The 22009-nt window shown below is 35.3% G+C and overlaps 2 protein-coding genes and 1 long non-coding RNA gene across 4 annotated transcripts; 1 reads left to right on the forward strand and 2 right to left on the reverse strand.

Annotated features, from left to right (window-relative positions):
• Positions 1 to 643: 643 nt before the first annotated feature.
• LOC112093746 (uncharacterized mitochondrial protein AtMg00810-like) lies at positions 644 to 1822 on the reverse strand. The gene is made up of 3 exons (XM_024172784.1): positions 1627 to 1822; positions 956 to 1473; positions 644 to 868 (listed from the first exon to the last, which is right to left on the reverse strand). Exons 1-3 carry the CDS (start codon positions 1820 to 1822, stop codon positions 644 to 646), a joined length of 939 nt encoding a protein of 312 aa, XP_024028552.1.
• A 5246-nt stretch (positions 1823 to 7068) lies between these two features.
• LOC21391208 (importin subunit beta-1) lies at positions 7069 to 11798 on the forward strand. 2 transcript variants are annotated; one of them, XM_024172794.1, is made up of 3 exons: positions 7069 to 7234; positions 8416 to 10848; positions 10951 to 11798. In XM_024172794.1, exons 2-3 carry the CDS (start codon positions 8432 to 8434, stop codon positions 11147 to 11149), a joined length of 2616 nt encoding a protein of 871 aa, XP_024028562.1. In that variant the 5' UTR covers positions 7069 to 7234; positions 8416 to 8431; the 3' UTR covers positions 11150 to 11798. The 2 variants fall into 2 exon arrangements, with proteins under 2 accessions (XP_024028562.1, XP_010107256.1); XM_010108954.2 differs by having other exon boundaries at positions 8426 to 10848.
• A 3491-nt stretch (positions 11799 to 15289) lies between these two features.
• Positions 15290 to 17086, reverse strand: LOC112093750. Its single transcript, XR_002903186.1, has 3 exons — positions 17022 to 17086; positions 16470 to 16568; positions 15290 to 15642 (listed from the first exon to the last, which is right to left on the reverse strand). It is a non-coding gene; the product is annotated as an uncharacterized LOC112093750 (long non-coding RNA).
• Positions 17087 to 22009: the final 4923 nt, after the last annotated feature.

The following is a 22009-nucleotide window of genomic DNA, read 5'->3' on the forward strand; positions in this document are numbered from 1 at the left end:
TGATTTTTTATAAGAAATTTTAACTATAATAAAATTAGAATTAAAAACTCAAATCAGTGAAATAAAAAAAGCACTCAGATTATTTTTATAAATAGTCCCTGAATTATACATTAATTTTAAGTCGGCTCTTTGATTTCCCATTTTACACAACATTGAACACATTGCTTCGATCCTATTTGCTATTACGTTATTGGCCTTGTTAAAAATGGACATAAGTGTGTCGCATGACCCTCGTGCAAATTGACTTTAAAATTACTTATATCAATTACTTATATTCTTATATCAATCTATAAAAGGAAAAGCATATCTTAAAAAATGAAATTAAAAAAAAAAAAAACCCATCGCACTTCCCCTCTAATCTATGTTTTTAGTCCCTCCCCTCACATGGGAAATTGTAGTTCCAAAGAACAATAACAACTTATTGTTATCAAGATCGAGAAAGGAAAAATGAGAGAAAATGATAAATTCTCATTAACGTGAATAGTTACAGGAAAGCTATATATATAGCTGAAACAGAGAGAAGCTTCCGGTAGAAGCTAAACAAAAATAACAGCTGTCACTTGACAGCTCAGCACATTAACACAGCTCAGCATATTATTTACAACTAAAAATAACAAATCTAATAACAACTTAATACGCCCCCTCAAGAGGGACCATGAATATCCTTGATGGCCATCTTGCATAAGGAAGAATGAAGTAACGGCCAAGACAAAGCTTTAGTAAAAGGATCTGCAAGCTGGTGTTGAGACCGAATTGGCATGAGCTTAACCATTCCTTTAGTAACCATATCACGAACAAAGTGGCAATCCACTTCAATATGCTTAGTCCGCTCATGAAAAATAGGATTGGAAGCAATGTGTATCGCAGCCTGATTATCGCAAAAAAGCATTGTAGGAGAAGACAAATCAAAATGAAAATCTGATAGCAATTGTCGTAACCAAACCAATTCACTTACGGTGGACGCCAAAGCCCTGTATTCAGCTTCAGCAGACGAGCGAGAAACCGTAGTTTGCTTCTTAGACTTCCAAGAAACCAGAGAATCACCTACAAAAACACAAAAGCCGGTCACAGATTTTCGAGAATCTGGACATGAGCCCCAGTCAGAATCAGAAAAAGCCTTCAACTGAATTGGTAAGGCGGCAGAGTAAAAAAGACCTTGGCCTGGACTTGCTTTAATGTAGCGAAGCAAATGATGAACTGCCTGCAAATGGGGCACTCGGGGTTTTACCAAAAATTGACTTAATTTGTGAACGGCAAAGGTAATATCCGGCCGAGTGATAGTGAGATAAAGTAGCCGCCCAATCAACCTTCGATATTGAGATGCATCAGACAAAAGAACCCCTTCATCTGCACCTAATAGCACCTTTGCATCCATTGGAACAGTGGCTGGTTTACAAGCAAGAAACCCCGAATCTTCAAGCAATTGCAATGCATAATGTCTCTGAGAAAGCGCAATTCCAGCAGTAGATCGAGCTATCTCAATACCAAGAAAGAACTTCAAAGGACCTAAATCCTTGAGCTTGAACTTACTATGAAGAAACTATTTTAAGTCATTGACAACCTCCAAGTTTGGCCCTGTAATGATAATATCATCAACATAGACTAGTAAAGCAATAAAGGAGTCACCTGCACCCATAACAAACAAGGAGTAATCGGATTTGGATTGGACAAATCCAAATTGAATTAAGGCACAAGCAAACTTAGAATTCCATTGCCGTGAAGCTTGTTTCAGGCCATAGATGGACTTGTTGAGTTTACAAACCAATCGGGTACCATTGGAAGATTTCGCCCCCTGAATGTTATAACCAAGAGGGAGATCCATGTAAACTTCCTCAAACAAGTCACCATTAAGGAAAGCATTATTGACATCTAGTTGAAACAAGTGCCATTTCTAACTTGCAGCTAAAGCTAAGAGAACTTTGACTGTGACCAACTTAGCTACAGGAGAAAAGGTCTCAAAAAAATCAACACCCTCCTGTTGTGTAAAGCCTTTGGCCACTAGACGAGCCTTAAACCTGTCAATCGACCCATCAGGTTTATGCTTAATTTTATACACCCATTTACAACCAATGGAGTGTTTTCCTTTAGGCAAAGGAACAACTTGCCAAGTATGATTAGTCTCCATAGCTATTAACTCATCTTTCATAGCATCCCTCCAATCAGCATGCTTAACTGCCTGATGATAAAACTGTGGCTCTATGGAAGAAGAAACATTCATAACAAACTTCCTATAAGAAGTAGAAAGTTTGCTATAATCAAGTACCTTGGATAAAGGATGAAGAACAGTGGAAGTAGTATCAACCATCAAATTATTACAATGAAAATCTCTAAGATAAGACGGAGGCCGAACAAGCCTACTAGACCGCCTTATAGACAAATCAGGTATCCCAGGAACCGGTGGGGATTGAGGATCTTCAGGAAATTCAAAACCAGAAAATCCAGGCTCATGATGGTGATTAATAGAAGGATTGGGTAAAACAAAATTAGGAAAAGGATCTATATTTGTATCATCAGACCCTATAGAATGAAAAGGGAAGATTTCTTCATGGAAAACCACATCCCGAGAAATAAAAATTTTCTTAGACTGTAAATCCAGTAACCTATATCCTTTAACACCAGGCGGATATCCTAGAAAAACACATGCTCGTGCTCTAGGCTGAAATTTTGTTCGATGAGCCACAAGTGTAGATGCAAAAACTAAACACCCAAAAACTCAGAAATGAGAGTAATCAACCATATTGTCAAACAACAACTCATAAGGCGTTTTATTAAGCAGCAAAGGTGAAGGAGTTCTATTTATCAGAAAGGTGGCAGTAAGAATACACTCACCCCAAAACTTGATTGGTACTCCAGACTGAAAATAGAGAGCCCGTGCAACATTAAGCAAATGTTGGTGCTTCCGTTCAACAACAGAATTTTGTTGTGGGGTGTCGACACAAGAAAACTGATGTAGTATCCCAAGACTATCAAATAACTCAGTAAAATCCAATTCCCGAGCATTGTCTATCCTAAACTTCTTAATAAGGACGTTAAACTGAGTTTTCACCATATGACAGAACTTAGGAACTATAGTAAGAACATCAGATTTCTGTTTTAGTAAATAAATCCATGTAAAACGAGTGCAATCATCAACCAAGGTTAAAAAGTATCTATATCCAGCATGTGAAGGAATATGATACGCACCCCAGATGTCACAATGCACTAAATCAAATGCTGAATCGGACAAATGATTATGAGAATCAAATGATAATCTGCATTGTTTAGCCAATGGACAAATATAACATGGACCTTCATGACTAAAATTTGAAGCATCAACATTTAATTGCTTCTGTAAACCTACCAACCTTTTAAAAGACAAATGACCAAGTCGAGCATGCCATATCTTGGCAGTGACTTTATTCACAAACAAATGAGAAGCAGACAAATGATTGAAATCTGTAGATAACAAACCACAATTATTAGTATCCAGAACATATAAGCCATCCAGCCTTTTACCCCTGCCAATCATCTTCTTGGTGTTGATATCATGAATAACAAAGGAAGTAGACAGGAAACTCAAAGTCACCTTGGCATCAGCAGTCAAGGCACTTACTGAAATTAGATTGAATCTAAACGGTGGCACAAATAGCACATCTTTAAGCAACATCTTTGAACTTATACTTACATCTCCATACAAAGAGACAGGAATACTAGTGTGGTTAGGTAGCATGACACTAGAATTTTGTAATGGTTTCAACGACATAAAGAATTCAGCCTTTGAACATATATGTCGTGAGGCTCCAGAATCAACAATCCAATGCCTTGAAATGGATAAAACAGTGTTTAAAGCAACTGTAGAATAAGTACCTGTGACACAAGTTATATTTGAAGCTTCAGGTCTATCATTAGAGACGTTGGTGGTCTGTGCCAGCTGATTGGAGAGCAAGGCCAGCAACTGATGACACTGAGCAGGACTCAATTGCTGAAGCAAATCGCCAGAGTTCGATGTGTTCACCTTAGCTTCACTTCCTGAGACTTGATGTACAGTATTATGCTGCTGTTCACCATACCGTTGCTTAGGTTTGTACCCAGGGGGATAACCGTGAAGCTTGTAACATCTATCAACCGTATGACCACGAAAATTACAGTGTGTACACAACGGCCTCTCTTTCTTATAAAATCTTGAACCTCCATTGCCCTGTGCATTGAACTTCTCTGGTTTATGTTCATCAGATTTGGCAGCAAACGCCATAGTATTGTTAGTGTCAGAACCAGTAGCATTGCCAATAGACCTCTGACGTTCCTCTTGAGCAGCAAAAGCAAACACCTTGTTGATGGGAGGCATAGGGTCCATGAGCAGCAGCTGGCCTCGAATCTGAGAATAAGAGTCATTCAGTCCCATGAGAAAGGACATTATATACTCCATTTGGTAATGTTCATTTAGATTTCGCACTCCTCCACAGGTACACCTCCCGCAAGAGCAAGCAGGACGAAAATTGCTCAATTCATCCCATAATGTCTTCAATCGTGTAAAATATACACTAATTGAATTCTGATCTTGCATTAGGTTCACCAGCTCGCGCCGTAGCTGGAAAATTCGCGGACCGTTGCTCTGCTGGAACCTATCTCGTAGATCCAACCAAATCTCATGCGCAGATTCAGAAAAAATCACACTAGCAGAAATCTCTTTAGAAACTGAGTTTAAGATCCACGAAATTACTATATTATTGTTCCTAATCCAGAAAGCCAACAAATTGGAATCATTTGGTTTCGTTATGGATCCATCAATAAACCCTAATTTGTTCTTAACTGAGAGAGCAATCAACATAGCACGACTCCACGAGGCATAATTGTCCCCTGTAAGGGCTTGAGAAACTAAATTCAAACCTGGACCATCCGAATGATGCAGGAAGTATGGACTCGAAGGATCGTCAATGGCGGACTTGCCATTTTCAGCCTTGGAACTTGCCATCGGAACGAATCGAAAAATTGAGGAAGAAAAACGACGATTGAATCGGAAAAACTACGATCAACCGAAGAGATGATTGAACAAATCAATCGATGAACAACCAAGTAAAACCAAACTCGATCAAAAAAACTCGAAGCGTGTTTCTCCGCTCTGATACCATATCAAGATCGAGAAAGCAAAAATGAGAGAAAATGATAAATTCTCATTAACGTGAATAGTTACAGGAAAGCTATATATATAGCTGAAACAGAGAGAAGCTTCCGGTAGAAGCTAAACAAAAATAACAGCTGTCACTTGACAGCTCAGCACATTAACACAGCTCAGCATATTATTTACAACTAAAAATAACAAATCTAATAACAACTTAATAATTGTTACTTACAAAACAATGCAAGGACTTTCCTATTTCCTACCATAAGCTTGCTCTCCACGGCAACCCTTGTTCTATCTACCCCATCCATAATGACCCGATCAAGGTCATTTTGAGAGCAGAACTCACCATTAATAGCGACTAGGAACGGAGCTAGCTAAGGGGACGTCTGTTTCTTATATTTGTCACTGATTCTGAATAATGATTCATGGTTTTCTACAGTATTTTCTTCTCACAAAAAATACACGTAAAACAAGAATAGTTTTGAATCCATGAACCAAATATCCTCTAAGACTTAAGGGGTCGTAACTCCCCTGAGCTCAGTTAACTCCTTTTTATATTTTTCTTTAAAATTATTATTTTATTGGGTGCGTTTGGAACTCGTTCTAAAATGATTTTGTTTTTTTGTATGAAAATGAAAATGAAAATGTTTTCAATCTCAGACAAAAATCATTTTTGAAAATGCGTTTGGTAGTTTTATCAAGAGATTATTTTCAGTGTAAAAAAATTCATTAATTTCTCTCTCTCTGTGCTCGAGAGATGAGAAAACAAAAACAAAAAATGAAAAATGACTAAAAGTCGTTTTTCATTTCTCTCTCATTTTACACTAAATCAAAAAATCGTTTTCATTTTTGTTTTTTGTCTTTAATTGTGTCAAACGCCATTTCTCTCACATTTTTATTTTTTTTCTAAAAAAACGTAAAAAATAAAAACAAAATCAACTCCGAACAGGGCCACTATTGTTTTGAGATGTACTATTTTTTTGTTTAGCACCCTAAACCTTTTTATTTCTAAATTTTATGATAAATATTTTGAAAGTTTTCATTTATAGCCTTAAATTTCATGTAAAATTTATCACTTTGTCCCTCTAGAATTTTCTAATTCTAAATTTCACGCAAGATATCTAAAATTTTTTCATTTACCCTCGAGCCCGTTTCGCTCATTGATTAAAATCATGAGATTATAACCATTTTTGATTTACGTGTATTTTTTATGAGAGAAAATACTGTAACAAACCATGAACCATGATTCGAATCAGATAACGAATCCTCCAACCAAACGGGCTTCGAGTTTAAAATTTTAATTTAACTCAATGCCCCTCTGAAAAATTTTCCTGATTTCGTCTCTGATGGCGACCCTCATCCGTGTGACAACTCCATGCTATGTTCGACCTTACAGTTAGTTTGCCAGAAAATCTTGCCCATAAATAACAACCTTCGTCTTTGCAAGAAAATTTCACCATCCACAGCGACTTTGAACAAATTGACTAGAGGATAGGCGAGCAAACACAGTTATGGGGATTTGGTTCGATTTTGTTTTCGTTTTAGTTTTTCTCAAGGGAAAAGAATTATTTCAAAATAATCCTGATCAAATGATGAATTTTCATACATTTTTGGACCAGGTATGGGGACTTTGAGAAAGTTTAGGCATCATACTACATAAAAATTAATGGTGGGGGTCAACTCAAGATTGAGGCTATAATTCGAGGACTATTTGTAAAAATAATCCAAACTCTAGTCATAACGGCGAATCGGCGATTATAATACTCGAACACCCAACCCCACGCGTCTATTAAGAGCGTGCATATCAAAGGCCCCCAAAACCAGTCAAACACGCCGATTTTTCGCCCACTCTCCCACGCCCCAAATTTCCCACGAGCAAACCACCTGAAGGACAGTAATATTTTATTATTATTTTTATTTTTTAATAATAGTATTTTCTTTTTCTTTTTCGTTTTTTTTTCCCCTGTAAGTTCCAGCTTCACATAATCGGCGTCTCTGCTTTCGTTCCCCAACAAACACTCTCTCTGCTAGGGTTTCAGTCTCTCGGAGTCGCCGTTTCTTCCGATTCCTCTGCTTCGACTCGGATTGATCTCTCGCGCTTCGCCGCCGAGTCAACTCATCAACTCGGGCCAAGTAAGTGCTTTCATTGGGTTTTCCGGTTTCTGTGTACTATTTGAAAGTTTGGCGATTCGATTTACCGTTCTCGATTCCGATCTGAGTATTTGGATCCGTGATTTGTGAATTTTTCGAACTTCGATTCTCCAGTTTTGTGAACTGGATCGGTTTCTTACTGTTTCTTCGTTGTTTGTTCCGCCTGGGTTCTGCTTTAATGTCTGGGAAAGCGTGAGAAATGTGAGGATTAGAAGATTTTCAATAGGTTTAATGGCTTTTCGATGAGACAATTCATGTTTGAAATTTCCGGTTAATTTTGAATCTCAAGTTCGGTTTTGTGCAATTAGTTTCTCAACCAAACATAACACAACCGTTAATAACGGTTTTGCTAATTTTTAATCATTGGGAATAATGTGAGAGTTTCAATTTGGATAATCGTTGCATAAGTTCTGATTTTTTTTTTCGTGTGTCGATCTCTAAGGGTTTATGGAAAAAGGGGGCAAACAAATTTTTTGATTAAGCAATTTATTTGGATATGTTGATTTGTTCGATCTGTTATTTATCTCAATTAATCTCTTAATGATAAAAAGTTTAATGTTCTACGAGCTTTTCTGCTTTTCTTATACTGTTTATGGTGAATTGTTATCATCATCTATTGAATTACGGTTGAATTGCCTGGTTGGTTTTTGTTCAAGTAATGGCTTGAGAAGAAAATAGATAATATATTTCTTTGTCTACGTCTTAGATTCTGCTTGTTTATTGAATATTTTATACTGTTGCGAGGATTTCTTAAGAAATTCTTGTTGTCAACTGTTGATTGCATGAAAAGGTTTCAACTTTTAACTGAAAGCTGACTTTTTCTTATCTTTCTTAACCTGTTATATTGAACTGAAGTTCTAATTAACTTTTGAGTTTGTGCTAAATGGTCGTATTTTTGTAATTCAATTCCTTTTTTTTTCCAGTTACTATCTACTGCTTAGTTCAGATACTTCATATATATCTAAAATCTCTATAGTTTCATCATTTTCCCTTTTTTTATTTATTAGTTGGCATACTGTGTGACATGTAGTACTACTATTTGGTCTGGAGAAGAACGTGCTCTAAGCAATTTTTTTTTTTTTTCTGTTTTAAGTCTGGAGAAGAAACGTAACAGCATAATATTGTAAGAAGTATAGATTCTCTAATCCTATTGATTAGTTTAGTTTGTTTCAGATTCAAATGGCGATGGAGGTCACCCAAATTCTTTTAAATGCCCAAGCCATGGATAGTACTGTGCGCAAGCACGCAGAAGAAAATCTGAAACAATTTCAGGAGCAAAATCTTCCAATCTTCTTGCTCTCCCTTGCCGGGGAATTGGCTAATGACGAAAAGCCCGCTGAGAGTCGTAAATTAGCTGGTCTAATCCTCAAGAATGCTTTGGATGCGAAAGAACACCATAGGAAGATTGAACTCATGCAAAGATGGTTGTCGTTGGACCAACCTGTGAAGGCTCAGATTAAAGCTTACTTGTTAAAGACTCTAACGTCTCCTGCCCTTGATGCACGGTCAACTGCCTCACAAGTCATTGCAAAGGTTGCTGGTATTGAGTTGCCACATAAACAATGGCCTGAACTGATTGAAGCTCTATTGTCAAATACTCACCAGGTTGTGGCTCACACAAAACAAGCCACTCTTGAAACTCTTGGATACATTTGTGAGGAAGTCTCTTCTGAGGCGATAGATCAGAGCGAGGTGAATAAGATACTTACGGCTGTTGTTCAGGGAATGAACGCTTCTGAGATTAACAATGATGTTAGGCTTGCTGCCACCCGGGCACTGTATAATGCTCTGGGTTTTGCGCAGGCAAATTTCTCAAATGACATGGAACGAGATTACATTATGAGAGTTGTCTGTGAAGCCACTATTTCTCCTGAATTGAGGATTCGACAGGCAGCCTTTGAGTGTTTGGTAGCTATATCTTCAACGTACTATGAGAAGTTGGCTCCATATATTCGTGATATTTTCAATATTACGGCCAAGGCTATCAAGGAAGATGAGGAACCTGTTGCACTACAAGCCATTGAATTTTGGAGTTCAATTTGTGATGAGGAAACAGATATTTTAGAAGAGTATGGAGGAGATTTTACTGGAGATTCTGATATTCCTTGCTTTTATTTTGTGAAGCAGGCTCTCCCTGCTCTTGTTCCCTTGTTATTGGAAACTTTACTGAAGCAGGAAGAGGATCAGGATCAGGATGAAGGAGCTTGGAATATTGCAATGGCTGGAGGAACGTGCTTGGGTTTGGTTGCACGAACAGTTTGTGATGATATAGTCCCACTTGTAATGCCATTCATCGAAGAGAATATAACAAAACCAGATTGGAGGCAAAGGGAGGCTGCCACTTATGCGTTTGGTTCAATTCTTGAAGGTCCATCTGCAGATAAGCTCATGCCTCTTGTTAACGTTGGTCTGAACTTTATGCTCAACGCCTTGATGACAGATCCAAATAATCATGTGAAAGACACCACTGCGTGGACTCTTGGAAGAATATTTGAGTTTCTGCACGGATCGACTTTGGACACCATAATTACCCCAGCAAATTGCCCACAGATTATTAAGGTTCTCCTTCATAGCATGAATGATGTGCCTAATGTTGCTGAGAAAGCATGTGGTGCTCTATATTTCCTTGCCCAGGGTTATGAGGATGTGGCACAATCTTCCCCACTAACTCCCTTTTTCCAAGATATTATTCAGGCCCTTCTCAATGTGACCCACCGGCCAGATGCTGGAGAATCACGCCTTCGAACAGCAGCCTATGAGACATTAAATGAAGTTGTCAGGTGCTCCACTGATGAGACAGCTTCAATGGTTTTGCATTTGGTTCCTGTGATTATCAATGAGTTGAATCAGACTTTTGAAGCACAGAATATCTCATCTGAAGAGAGGGAAAGGCAGAATGAACTACAAGGTCTTCTTTGTGGTTGCTTGCAGGTCATGATACAGAAGCTGGGATCATCAGAACCAACAAGGAGTCTGCTTTTGCAGACGGCTGACCAGATGATGTCTCTATTTCTTAGAGTATTTGGTAGTAAAAGTGCTACGGCGCATGAAGAGGCTATGCTTGCTATTGGGGCTCTTGCTTATTCTTCAGGTCCTGACTTTGCAAAATACATGCAAGACTTCTATAGATATTTGGAAATGGGTCTGCAAGATTTCGAAGACTACCAGGTTTGTGCCATTACAGTTGGTGTTGTAGGGGATCTGTGCAGGGCGCTAGAGGGTAATATATTGCCTTATTGTGATGGGATTATGACTCAACTCCTCAAGAATTTGTCAAGTAATCAATTGCACCGATCTGTGAAGCCTCCGATCTTTTCGTGCTTTGGTGATATTGCTTTGGCAATTGGAGAGAACTTTGAGAAGTACTTGGTGTACGCAATGCCTATGCTTCAGGGTGCCGCAGAGCTATCTGTCCGGACATCAACCGATGACGATGAAGATATGATAGAGTACACTAATACGTTGAGGAATGGAATTTTGGAGGCATACTCCGGGATCTTTCAAGGATTCAAGGGCTCCACAAAGATCCAATTGTTGATGCCTTACGCACCTCACGTCCTGCAGTTCTTGGATAGTCTATTTATGGGGAAGGACATGTAAGTCTGATAGAATTTCTTTGGATCCTAATCCTATTTCAGCTTTGTCTTCATTATTTTTCTAACCATTAATTTATTTATCTTTTTTACTAATTCTTTCAGGGATGAACTGGTGTCAAAGACCGCCATTGGGGTCCTAGGAGACCTAGCTGATACACTGGGTAGTAATGCTGGTCCCTTGATTCAGCAATCTGTTTCAAGCAAAGACTTTCTAAATGAATGTTTGTCATCAGATGATCATTTGATTAAGGAATCTGCTGAGTGGGCCAAGTTGGCCATAAGCCGAGCAATTTCTTTTTGAGGCTGCTGCTCCTACTTGGCATGTTATCCTTTTTTTTTTTTCTTTTCTTTGCATGCATCGGGTGTCCTAGAGTCAGGTCTGAGATTGCATACCATGAGTCGGTTCATCACAGTTTTGGGAAAAATGTTTGGGTCAGTCGCGGGCCAGTATTTTCAATCAGCAGCTCGGAATCTCATTTTCATATATTCCATTTTATTGTTTGGCATTGCCATGGAGGAAGTCAGTTGTGGTGATCCATGTGTGTTTCTGCCATCTTGGCAGAAAGAGATGAAATTATAGGAGAAATGGAACGGGTTGAATGATGTGCAGGGATGAGATGGAATATATCCGATACACCCAAAGCCATATCTGGGGTTGAAGGCAGGTCAGGAGTTTGGGGTTGAAGTCAGTCAAGAGTTCGGGGCCCTTCAGCGGCAGCGTTAGAGTCTGCATTTTCCCCCTTTAAATATTTCGCTTTTTTTTCATCTTTTTGTTTTCTTCACCAGAATTTGGTGGCATAAATTATTTTTGCATTGTTACATGTCAATTATCATAGAGTTCGGTCACTGTCCTCTTTTTCTTCGTTGGTTTTGTAGTCATCTTGTATACTTACTCATTCTGTGGGATTAGTGACTACCACATAATATTCAGCTTCATGCATATTGTTATATGTCATCAATGTCATATTCATTCATCGTTTATTCGTCTTCTTGATCATTTGTTGTTGTCTTATGCGTAGGGCTCTTCTATGAGTTTTAAGCCTAGTTATTATTACTTTTGGCTGAAGTTTTCAGCCTAATTGATTGCTTATGTTGTGTTGTATAGTCCAGGAGATTTTTTTAAAGTACTTTATTGCCGTAGTTATTTTTGACATCGTTTGACTGCGATATCGTTGGACCTCTGTTTTCAATACCTACTATCCAGAAATGAAAAGGCACTGCGGAAATAGGTATGGTACTCGTGCATAGTGATATTTTTGGTACTTAAATCTAAATATTGCTGTATTGTTGTATTTGTGATTTGGGAAATTTCATGCAACAATTAAGACGATGCATACTAATATCTTTGCAAATGACTTAAATATATGGGTATTCTAGTGCTAACATAAATTGGTTTCATGAATAATGACAAATGCCACATAGAGGTGAAATCGAATATCGAGATCTAATGAAAAAAAGACCCGTTTAGCATATTTTTCACAAGTGTTGTACTTGTTATTTCAAGCAAGTTATTTCTGGGAAAATGATCTTTTTTGGCTTCAAAGATTCAAGTTTTTCTGTTCTTTTAAAAAAAAAAAAAAAAAAAAAAAAAAAAAAGGGGGGCAAAAAAATTTTTTTTTTTTTTTAAAAAAAAAAAAAAAAAAAAAAGAGATATAAGTGTGCTAATAAATCTTTTTTTTTTTTTTAAAATAGCAAGTGTTAATAAATCTAAGCTCTATAAAGTTCCAAAAAAAAAAAATCTAAGCTCTATAAAATTGAATTGCGAGTCCAGTAATGAATTAATGCTGTGCGAGAGTCAGATAGACAATAACTATAAAATTGAATTGTTCTTTATATATATATTGTTAATTAGTGTGTGTTTTTTTATCTCAATTCACAACTTAAATTTTTTTATTTAAGAGAAAATCTTATAATAAAAAATTAAATTTAAATTTTTATAAAAAAAAATATTACAATAAAAAAATTTAAATTGTAAAAAAAACACGGCATAATTATTACCACCCGCAAGGCTGCAGGCACGGTCGCAACGAAGTGAGTTGGACCCGAAGAAAACAATCTCTTGCTCTTTTAATTTTTTCTTTTTTCTTTTTTCTGAAAAACAATTACATATTATGTAATAAACATCAGAGTACAAGGGAGATGTATCTTGCCTCGTTCCTTTAGCATATGACTTCTACAGCCCTTTACCGTAAATACGTTGTTCATTTAGATGTCACGAGCTTATATTCTGCGCAACAATGCGGGATATATTGTTATAATATATAAAAAATTTGAGATTTTTATATACAATATAATTTTTAAAGAAATTGATAAACTTTTATCATACATAGTGTAAATTAAATGATATAGGAAAAAATATATTACTTTATCCTTATACGTTTTTTAAAATGTTCCGTTGCTTTTGATTCAGAATTGATATTATGAAATATTATTTAAATATGTATTTAAAATAGTAAAAATTATTTTTTTTATATTTAACGTGCTTTATCTTGTTTTTGATCTTTTTATGATTGGCATATGTTGATTAATTGTGGTTGGGTTTGATATATGTGACGATGGTGTTGGTTGAGGACTGAAATGAAAAAAAATTTGATATGTATTTAAAACAATAAAAAAATTTTAGACATATATGATATAAATTAATAAATCTATCTTGCCTTTGTGGATCCATTGATGCATAGTCACTGTTCTGTTCTCTCTCTATTTTGTATTGTGCAAAATATAAAATCAGATAAATTAAAATTTATAAATATTTTCAATCCCTCCATTTACAACAGGATCCAGGTAGCTATACGCAACCAAAGGAAACAAAGGGACCCACATAAGAAGATAGGCACTCACTGAGCCTGGGAAAGAGGGCACTTTTAGATGTTTTTAATATAGAGGTACATCAATGAAAATATAAACCAGAGTGTGGTGCCAAGTCTGGGAAGATACAATTAAATAAATAAGTAAATAGAGAGATTAACAAATGAGAAATGAAAAGGAACAAAACAATTGTAATGGGAGGAAAAAGAAGGAAGAAAAGCAGAAAACAAGAATGAAATGTAGAATACGGCACACAAAAGGCAGCGGAAACGAGCCAAAAGCTATATCTAATGAAGGATGGACATGGTAATGTTTTTATTTAGTTATGATGGCTCAGATAATGAATATTCTCAACAATGTGTGATAAAAAGGTAAACATAAGCATTTGCATTTTTTTTTTGCTACCTACTAAGGGCAACTGCACAAAAATGCAAATGGCAGTAAGACACCAAATTTATCACACAAATTATAAATTGTGTCATAGAAAGTGAATAACCAGAGCAAAGTATAGAGTCGTCCAAAAGTCACCAGGTGAGGTAAATGGGGGAGGAAAAAAGAATGAATTTATTATACGTATAAGATAGCAACAAAATAAGAACAAACTGTAAAAACCAGAGCATGCAGAAAAGGAGGGAAAAAAAGGAGTAGAGAGTATAAAATATAGGTAAACAGAAGAGGACGCAGAAGCTAATACTGCATTTGCATTAAATGCCTACTTATTCAAATCCAAGGGAAAAAGAAGGTAAAAGATAGCATAGGCAGAAAAATGTAACCACAGGCCGAAGTTTAAAAACACCAAGAATGGATTAAGAGGACATTAAGCCTTATAGTGAGGAGCGAAAATGAGTAGAGAAAGAGAGCAAATCTATTCTCCCACTATCCGATCTACAGTGGTTCAAATTGGAGTCAATGCTGGGAAATTCAAGTATGATAGTCCAGTTTTAAAAGCGGGAAAAAATAAAGAGAGAGGCGAGAGAAAAGTAGGAGGGGCTAGAAATAAGTAAAAATTAGAGTTAAAGAGCAGGGGCAAATTAAAATAGCGTAAGAAAATTTAAATTAAGGAATGAAAAGGGAAATGTAATACATCTGTAAATAGCTTTTAAATCAAATGGTAAAGCCAAAAAAGCAAAAGAAGTAAACTAATCAAAAGGAAGAAAAAGGAGAGAGCAAAAAATGTTCACTAAGAAAATATTGACAAATCTGGAATTCAAATGAATAAAGTAGTCTCACGGTAATTTTTGGACAAATCATACAATGCTCAATGGATTAAAATTATTCATGCTCATCATCGCCATAAAAAAAAAAGGGAGGAAAGAGCATAGGAGATAAAAAGGGGCAAGTAAAAATAAAATATCTTAGGTGTAAGTATCCATCTAAGCATATGACAAAAAAATGAGCAACTTCGGACCTAATAACTAAGGACCATACACCAGTTGTACATAGAGGAAGAAAAGAATGGAATAACAATATATTAATAACATGGATCGACAATAAAAAGGAATTTTTATTGATTTGCTATAAAGGGAAATTTTTTACCAGCTTTATAGAGCAGTAATGTTCATTCATAAAATAACAAAGTTATACATCAATAGAAACAACAACAGAAAAAAAATAAAGAGAAACGGTAGGGGGAAAAGGGCAGAAAATGGGGGGATTTTTTCCTGTAAAATTCCTAACCATTTCAGAGAATCAAGGAAGGAAAAATCACCTATGCATTTAATACATTTGCTACAAAATATGTACAAATTATGTGCTGCCAATACAAATCAGTAATAGAAATATTCAGCTCAGAAATTTAATAAATGAAAAGCCAAAAAATCAGAACTTACATACATGCGGCAACCAACCAGGGGTGAAAAGGAAAAAATCCGGCAAGAAAAAATTGCATGAAATCAGAAAGGGTAGAACAATAATTGAATAAATGAGTGGCAAGGAGATGAAGATTTACACATGCGGCGTGCACTGAGGAGGGGAAATGAGCAAATCCTGCACACACAAAAATATATGAAATCAGAGAAGAAATTTTTTTTGAAAAATATCATTACAAAATCAAACTTATTACTCAACACAAAATTACAATCCATAAAATCTTATGAATCCCCAAAAATTTATACCAAAGAGCGAAAGAAAGGCACAAAAAAAAGGGCAGGGGAAGGAAAACAACAGGAAAGAAGAATGGGCAAAGAACGAACACAAAAACTACAAAATGAACACATAAAAATTGAAACCAAAACCGCGATCGAATACAGCACAAAAGTATAGAAGAAGAATCAGGGAGTCACCGACGACGACAACAACATAAACCGGAACAAAATTCGAAATCCAACCAATAAAGGAATTGAAAGGAGAAAATGAATAAACTCCCAAAATTTCCACCGAACAATCCACAAAGATGAAGGCACAAAGCAACAAATGCGAGATCTGCAGCAAAGCAAAGGTGAAAAAACCAATCGAAGGCAAAACGGAAAAGAAAGAAAAGGAAACAGCAACAACGAAACAAAGGAAGCAGCAGAGAGAAAGCGGCGGAATGAAGAAAAGTCCAAGGGCAAGAGGGCACAAAAATAGTAAAAGAGGGCTAAGGATTTAAGAAAAAATCGCCACAGCAAAATCCCAAAGAAAGCCAAAGAATGAACTATCCAACAACCCAAAACGAAGAACAAAAACTAATCAGCAATGAACAACGAAGCAGTAAAGAAGCAAGAACAAACAAAAGGTCCCAATTTTGACGAAAATCAAATAAAACACCGAAAAAGAGGGCTAAGGGTTTAAGAACAAATCGATTATGATAAAAAAATAATAAAAAATAAAAAAACCTATGAAATCATCAGATTTCTACGCTGAATATGAGGTCTGCAGATTTTCACGCTGAATGTATTTAAAAAATTGAAGGACAAAACATTTCCGAAATGCCCCTGCAAGCAAAGAAAAATCAGATAAAAAAACTCTAAATTACAATCAACATTTACAAAAATTAACCAAAGAAAATTAGTATAAAGAAGATTTTAATAAATAATTACATTTAATAAAGGAGATTAACTCTAAATATTGAAACCCTAAATCATCAAAGAAGAAAGAAATCAAAAGGAAAAAAATTAAAGCAAAAATCAAAACATCATATTAGTGCGAGAATAAACAAAACATCCAGAAGGGAAGAGAACGTAAGGAGAATTGAACATCATAACCCAAAAAACCAGAAAACATCAAGACGAAGAGAAGAAACGGTAGAAGAAAAAAATTTTGCAAAACAAATCGAAAACAAACAAAGTAAGAAACAAAATACCATATTAGTATGGAGAAAAAGAAAGCAACAAAACCCACACAGACAGAAGAAAGAGTATAGACGGTGGAAAAAAAATAAAGTTTACTTCAGAGGCATGTTAAATGCTTCCCACACAGACATAAGAAAGAGAACAAAGACCTAGAATACTCATTCTGAGACAAATGAAATGAAGAAAAAAAATTAAGATGTAGAAGGTTGTATAAGGAAGCAAATGAGAAGAAAAAAAGTAAAACACTCAATCTGAGTATAAATGACCAAAAAGGTCAGACTAAACCAAAACAAATGAAATTGAAATAAAGGGCAATATAGTAATTTTATATTCAAAAGGACATAACAGAAATAAAAAATTAACAGAAGAAAAAAGCAAGGGTAAAACGGAAAAGACGTTGTTCATTGCACTGTAACATGAACAGTGAATCCTGTCATCTCCTTTAGTATATGTATAATTTCTGTGGGATAATAGATACAAACTTTTTTTATTTTATATATTTAAATTCAACTTATTAATTTTATTATAATATTTTTTTAATAAAAAGTTTAAATTTTAAACATTAAAATTAAAAATCATAATTGGTTGTCCGCCTTAAATGTAAACTGTCGTTATCAAGGATTCCTTTAGGGGGCGTTTGGTATGCAGTAATCTTAAGGATGAGAATGAGAATCTACAATATTACCATGTTTAGTACAAGAATTATAATTTTTAGATTCCCAGAAAAGTGATTACCATGGGATTCACTTTCTCTCATTTTAAGGTAATTTGAATACCACCCAACATGGTGTTATTCAAATTCCCAATAATCTCAAAATCATGGGAATCTTATTTTATCATTTATTATTATTATTATTATTATTAATATTATTATTTTATTAATATTATTATTATGAATCTTCTTCCATGCGAACAACCAAACACAGTAATTTAATATTCCTGAGAATTTGAAAAAGATTCATATATGAAACCAAACACAGTAATGTAATATTCATAGAAATCATATTACCCTCTATCACTTTCCTGAGAATATGATTCCTACTGATTCTCGCATACCAAACACCCCCTTAGTTATCAAGGATTCCTTTAGTCTCGAAAGACAAAATAGAGAAAATTACGGATATTAAAAATTACAGATATTATCCTGAGACCCAATTCTTTGATTACCACTCATTTCAAGTTCTCTACCTTTTTACATGCAAATCCTCTCTTTTGAAATATTAATTTTAGATTTATTTAATTCGTTAATTTAAGTTTTTAATTTAAATTAAAATTTAATTTTATATAATTTTTTATTATAATAAAAAAATTAAATATAATTATTTTTAAATTTTTTTATTATAATAAATTTTAAATTTTAAAATTGAATCGGTAAAATCAACCGCTATATCTTTCATACCTATATGGATTAGGTTTCTATTTTCGCTCCTCACACTCTCTCTCCGCTGTACGTTCTCTCTCGCTTTCTCTCTAACGCAATCTACCGCCGGCGTTCTTCCTTTCTCTCACAGTTTGCCGCCGGCGATCCCCTCATGTCTCTGTCCCCATAGGGTCGAAGATCGACGCTCCGTCGATGGATGCTTGAGATCGCGAGGATCTCTCCCGTGGTTTCCATGCCCGACGCTCGAGATCATCGAAAGATTCGTCATTCTCAACGCTGCGACAACGATCTACTATGGGTGCCGCGCCTCCTCCGTTCTACATCTGGAACCACGGCGCTAACCTGCCGGTCTTCCGACCGAAAATTGGTTCACGCGTCTCCCGATTACCTTAGATTTCACCTTGCGAAATCGGCACCGTTGCGACTGCGGAGCAGATCTTGTTCTATCAATTTGCAAAAGAGAACTTGTTGTCGTGATTCCACATAATCTGCCTCTCGCGTTGGAATCTCACTCCGATCAAGGACGTTTGTCAAACCAGAGCGTCGCTGAGATCGAACACGGCATCTTTCGTCTCTCCGGCCTTACACAGAGGCTATGATTCTCCCGACGATTAATGTAATACCCGAGATTTAATTAAGCCTTAAGCCAATAATAAATAAATTTAGTAAATTAAAATCATGCATCACATTTACCATTTACCTAAAAGTTATTTGTTGGCATTATATTTTATTATTATAGCTATCATATGATTTTATTAAACTTATAGCTTTGCTAATCGAGTTTTCAGTTTTAATGTGCAGCACAACTAGCTCAATGTGGAAACTTAATGTGCTAAACTTATGAAGAAAAATGATATTTATTATGAGTATTTGATATGATATTTTACCTCTATTATGATTGATTCAATGATGAATCATTATTTTATATTTTTATTATATGGTTTTATGTAAATGTGTTGAGGACTTAGTTGTTATTTTAAGTTTTTGGTGAGAGAAGCCTATGTTAGCAAATTGAGTAAACTTTAGGCACCTAATTGAAGAAGAAAAATAGAGACTTTATAGCTTATTTTATGAGATTAGGATAGCTATTAGAGGCTTAGAAAAACCTAGGCCATTGTTCTATTATAAGGCCATTTTATTTTTGTTTAGTTTCTATCAAGTTTAGACTTTATTTTTTGGTCTATTTCAGCAAGAAACCCTAGAACTCTGACCATAGCACTTTCTTCTCTCTTCTCACTCCTTTTCTCACCCAAAACTCAAAATCAAACCTAGGTTTTTAAGAGAGAATAAGCTAAAGACTCAACCAGCCCATCTCAACTCGTTTTCAACCTAGAACCAAAAATAACCACCAAGTTTTGAGCTTCTATTCACTTGGGAACACGTTTTTCTTTGAGGTAACTTCTTTCTTATGTTAGAAACTAAGATTTCAGAGATTAAGATGTTGAAATCCTACTTGAGATTCGGATTTTTGATGGGGCTTATTATGCATGTTGATTGTAGACTCTTAAAAATGAGTTTCTTGAGGTTTTGGTTCAAATATTGGTTTCTGGGTGAAATTGATGATTCTAGCTTGATATTATTGATGATTATTTGAAGATAAACTCTTATTAAGATGATGATTCATGTATGTGAGAGTGGTCTTTGAAGATTAAGATATGCATGCTAGATATTTGATCAAATGTTCAAATATAAGTCCTCTGTACAGCCTATGTAGATTCTGTTTTCGTGCCATATATACTTATGATTTTGACTGATCTTATATTTTTCTATTAAAGTATACATCTCAAGCTTTACGTGAATTTTTTAATCACTCCAAACAGATTTTTCTACATTTAGTTATGAATTTTATAAGTTCAGTTAAAAAACTTTTATTTTCCTGACAAGATTATACTTCAATCTGGATTTCGGGCTGTTTTTGGTTAGTTTGAAAAATCCGAAACCCATTATGTAGTAGCTCTAAAAAGAGGATTTTGAGCCTACTTTTATTTGCCACTGGTCTCATAATATTTTGAGTTTTGATGAATTCGTTATGAATATTTTCGTAATATTACGCAGTTATGTGTTTGTTAAATGATGATATGAATGTGATTTTTGAAAGCTATGGTTTTTAAAGATTAATTAGCACATTGAAGGCTCTCCACAACCATCTAGTTTGTGCTTGCAAAGTGGTGATCAAAATTCAGATAAGTAGAGTTAAAGCATTTTCAAAACTGCATCACAAGACCTATTTGACTTAATTTGTTCAGAATTGTGATTATGCAAGTTTATTTTCTTATGAAATTCTTATATGATTATGTTCAAAGAGTATTCATGATTAATTATTTTGAAAGAGATTATGATTTATGCTTATTATGTTTTTATGTTTTAAGAGATTTTATGGTATGGTGTATGGATGAGAGGCTGGGTAAGCAGGGGTGCGAGAGACCGGTATCCCAAATTAGAGAAACTGTCTCTTTGAGACAACTAGAGAAAAATGCTAGTGGGAAGTTTCTTGTTGATCACAAGAGAAAGAGATTCTAAAAACCCCGCTTAGTGTTTAAGAGAAGAGAATTGGCCAAAATTAGAGAAGGTCATGTATAGAGAGGCTTACTTGGAACCGAAGTTCTGTATCATACCTAAACTAAGAATAAGTATGAAAGTTTATGAACAATGATTAACAAAGAGATTTTAGCCATAGATATTTTAGATACTTACTTAATTTAAAATCTACTTACTGAGTTCTTGCTCATTAGTTTTACCTTGTGATGCAGATGATGTTGTTGTTACCGAAGAGTAAAAAGAAAAATGATTTCCAAGGTTGGCTGAGTACTCCAAGTCTTACATCTGGTATCTTGCTTATATGTACTTTCAAACAATAGATGGGCTCAAAATGTTTTGTTTTGTTACTATGTCACTTTTGAATAACTATTTAATGTTTAAGATTTGTGGTTGCGCACTTACTCATTTTGTTCAAAAACTTTAAAAAAAATTTTGTGATGAAATCAACCACAAGTTTTCGCATCTTAAAAATGACATTGTTTTAAGTATAGAAAGTATGTTTTAAGTAGCACAACCTCGTTAAATTCAGCCTCAGACTGATTTAGTGTTGGAGGCGTTACAATTAATATCCCTACGGATTTTGATGGAGAGATCACGGAGGCCTGATCAGGTTATGATCTATTTACATTATTTCTTTCTTTGGTTTGATTTTGACTGCCCTGGGAATTTTCGTTTAATTGGGATTGTGAGATTATTTTCCGTTTGGATTTTTAGGCCTCTTGCTTTTTTGAATCTGCTTTTGTATGAGAATTGGTTTATTTTGTCGAACAATGATTGCTATACTCTACACGGTTGCGGGAGACTATTCATTTTTGTCTCTAGTATGGATTTTATCTCAGATTGTGGCATGCTCATGTAGTTGGGATTAAGTGACAATGAGAGTTTGTTCTTATTGCTATATAGGCAATGGATTTTTCTTGCAATTAATCAGCGAAAATGAAATTCCCGTCTTGAACTTCTTGGTGTTGATCTACTGTTTTGTACTTGTAGAAAATTTGGGATGAAATTGAGGAGAGTGACAGCGAGAGGGATAAGATGCTTCTTCAGTTTGAGCAGGAAATAACGTAGGAAAGTTGAAAACACCAGAAAGCATAGGGCAAGTTTGCATCAGTCCTTGGCCGAGGCCAAGGTTGAAATCAAGTAACGTTGTTTCGGCACTGGATAT

Source organism: Morus notabilis, unplaced genomic scaffold, assembly GCF_000414095.1.
Source record: "Morus notabilis unplaced genomic scaffold, ASM41409v2 Scaffold207, whole genome shotgun sequence".
Classification (NCBI taxonomy): domain Eukaryota; kingdom Viridiplantae; phylum Streptophyta; class Magnoliopsida; order Rosales; family Moraceae; genus Morus; species Morus notabilis.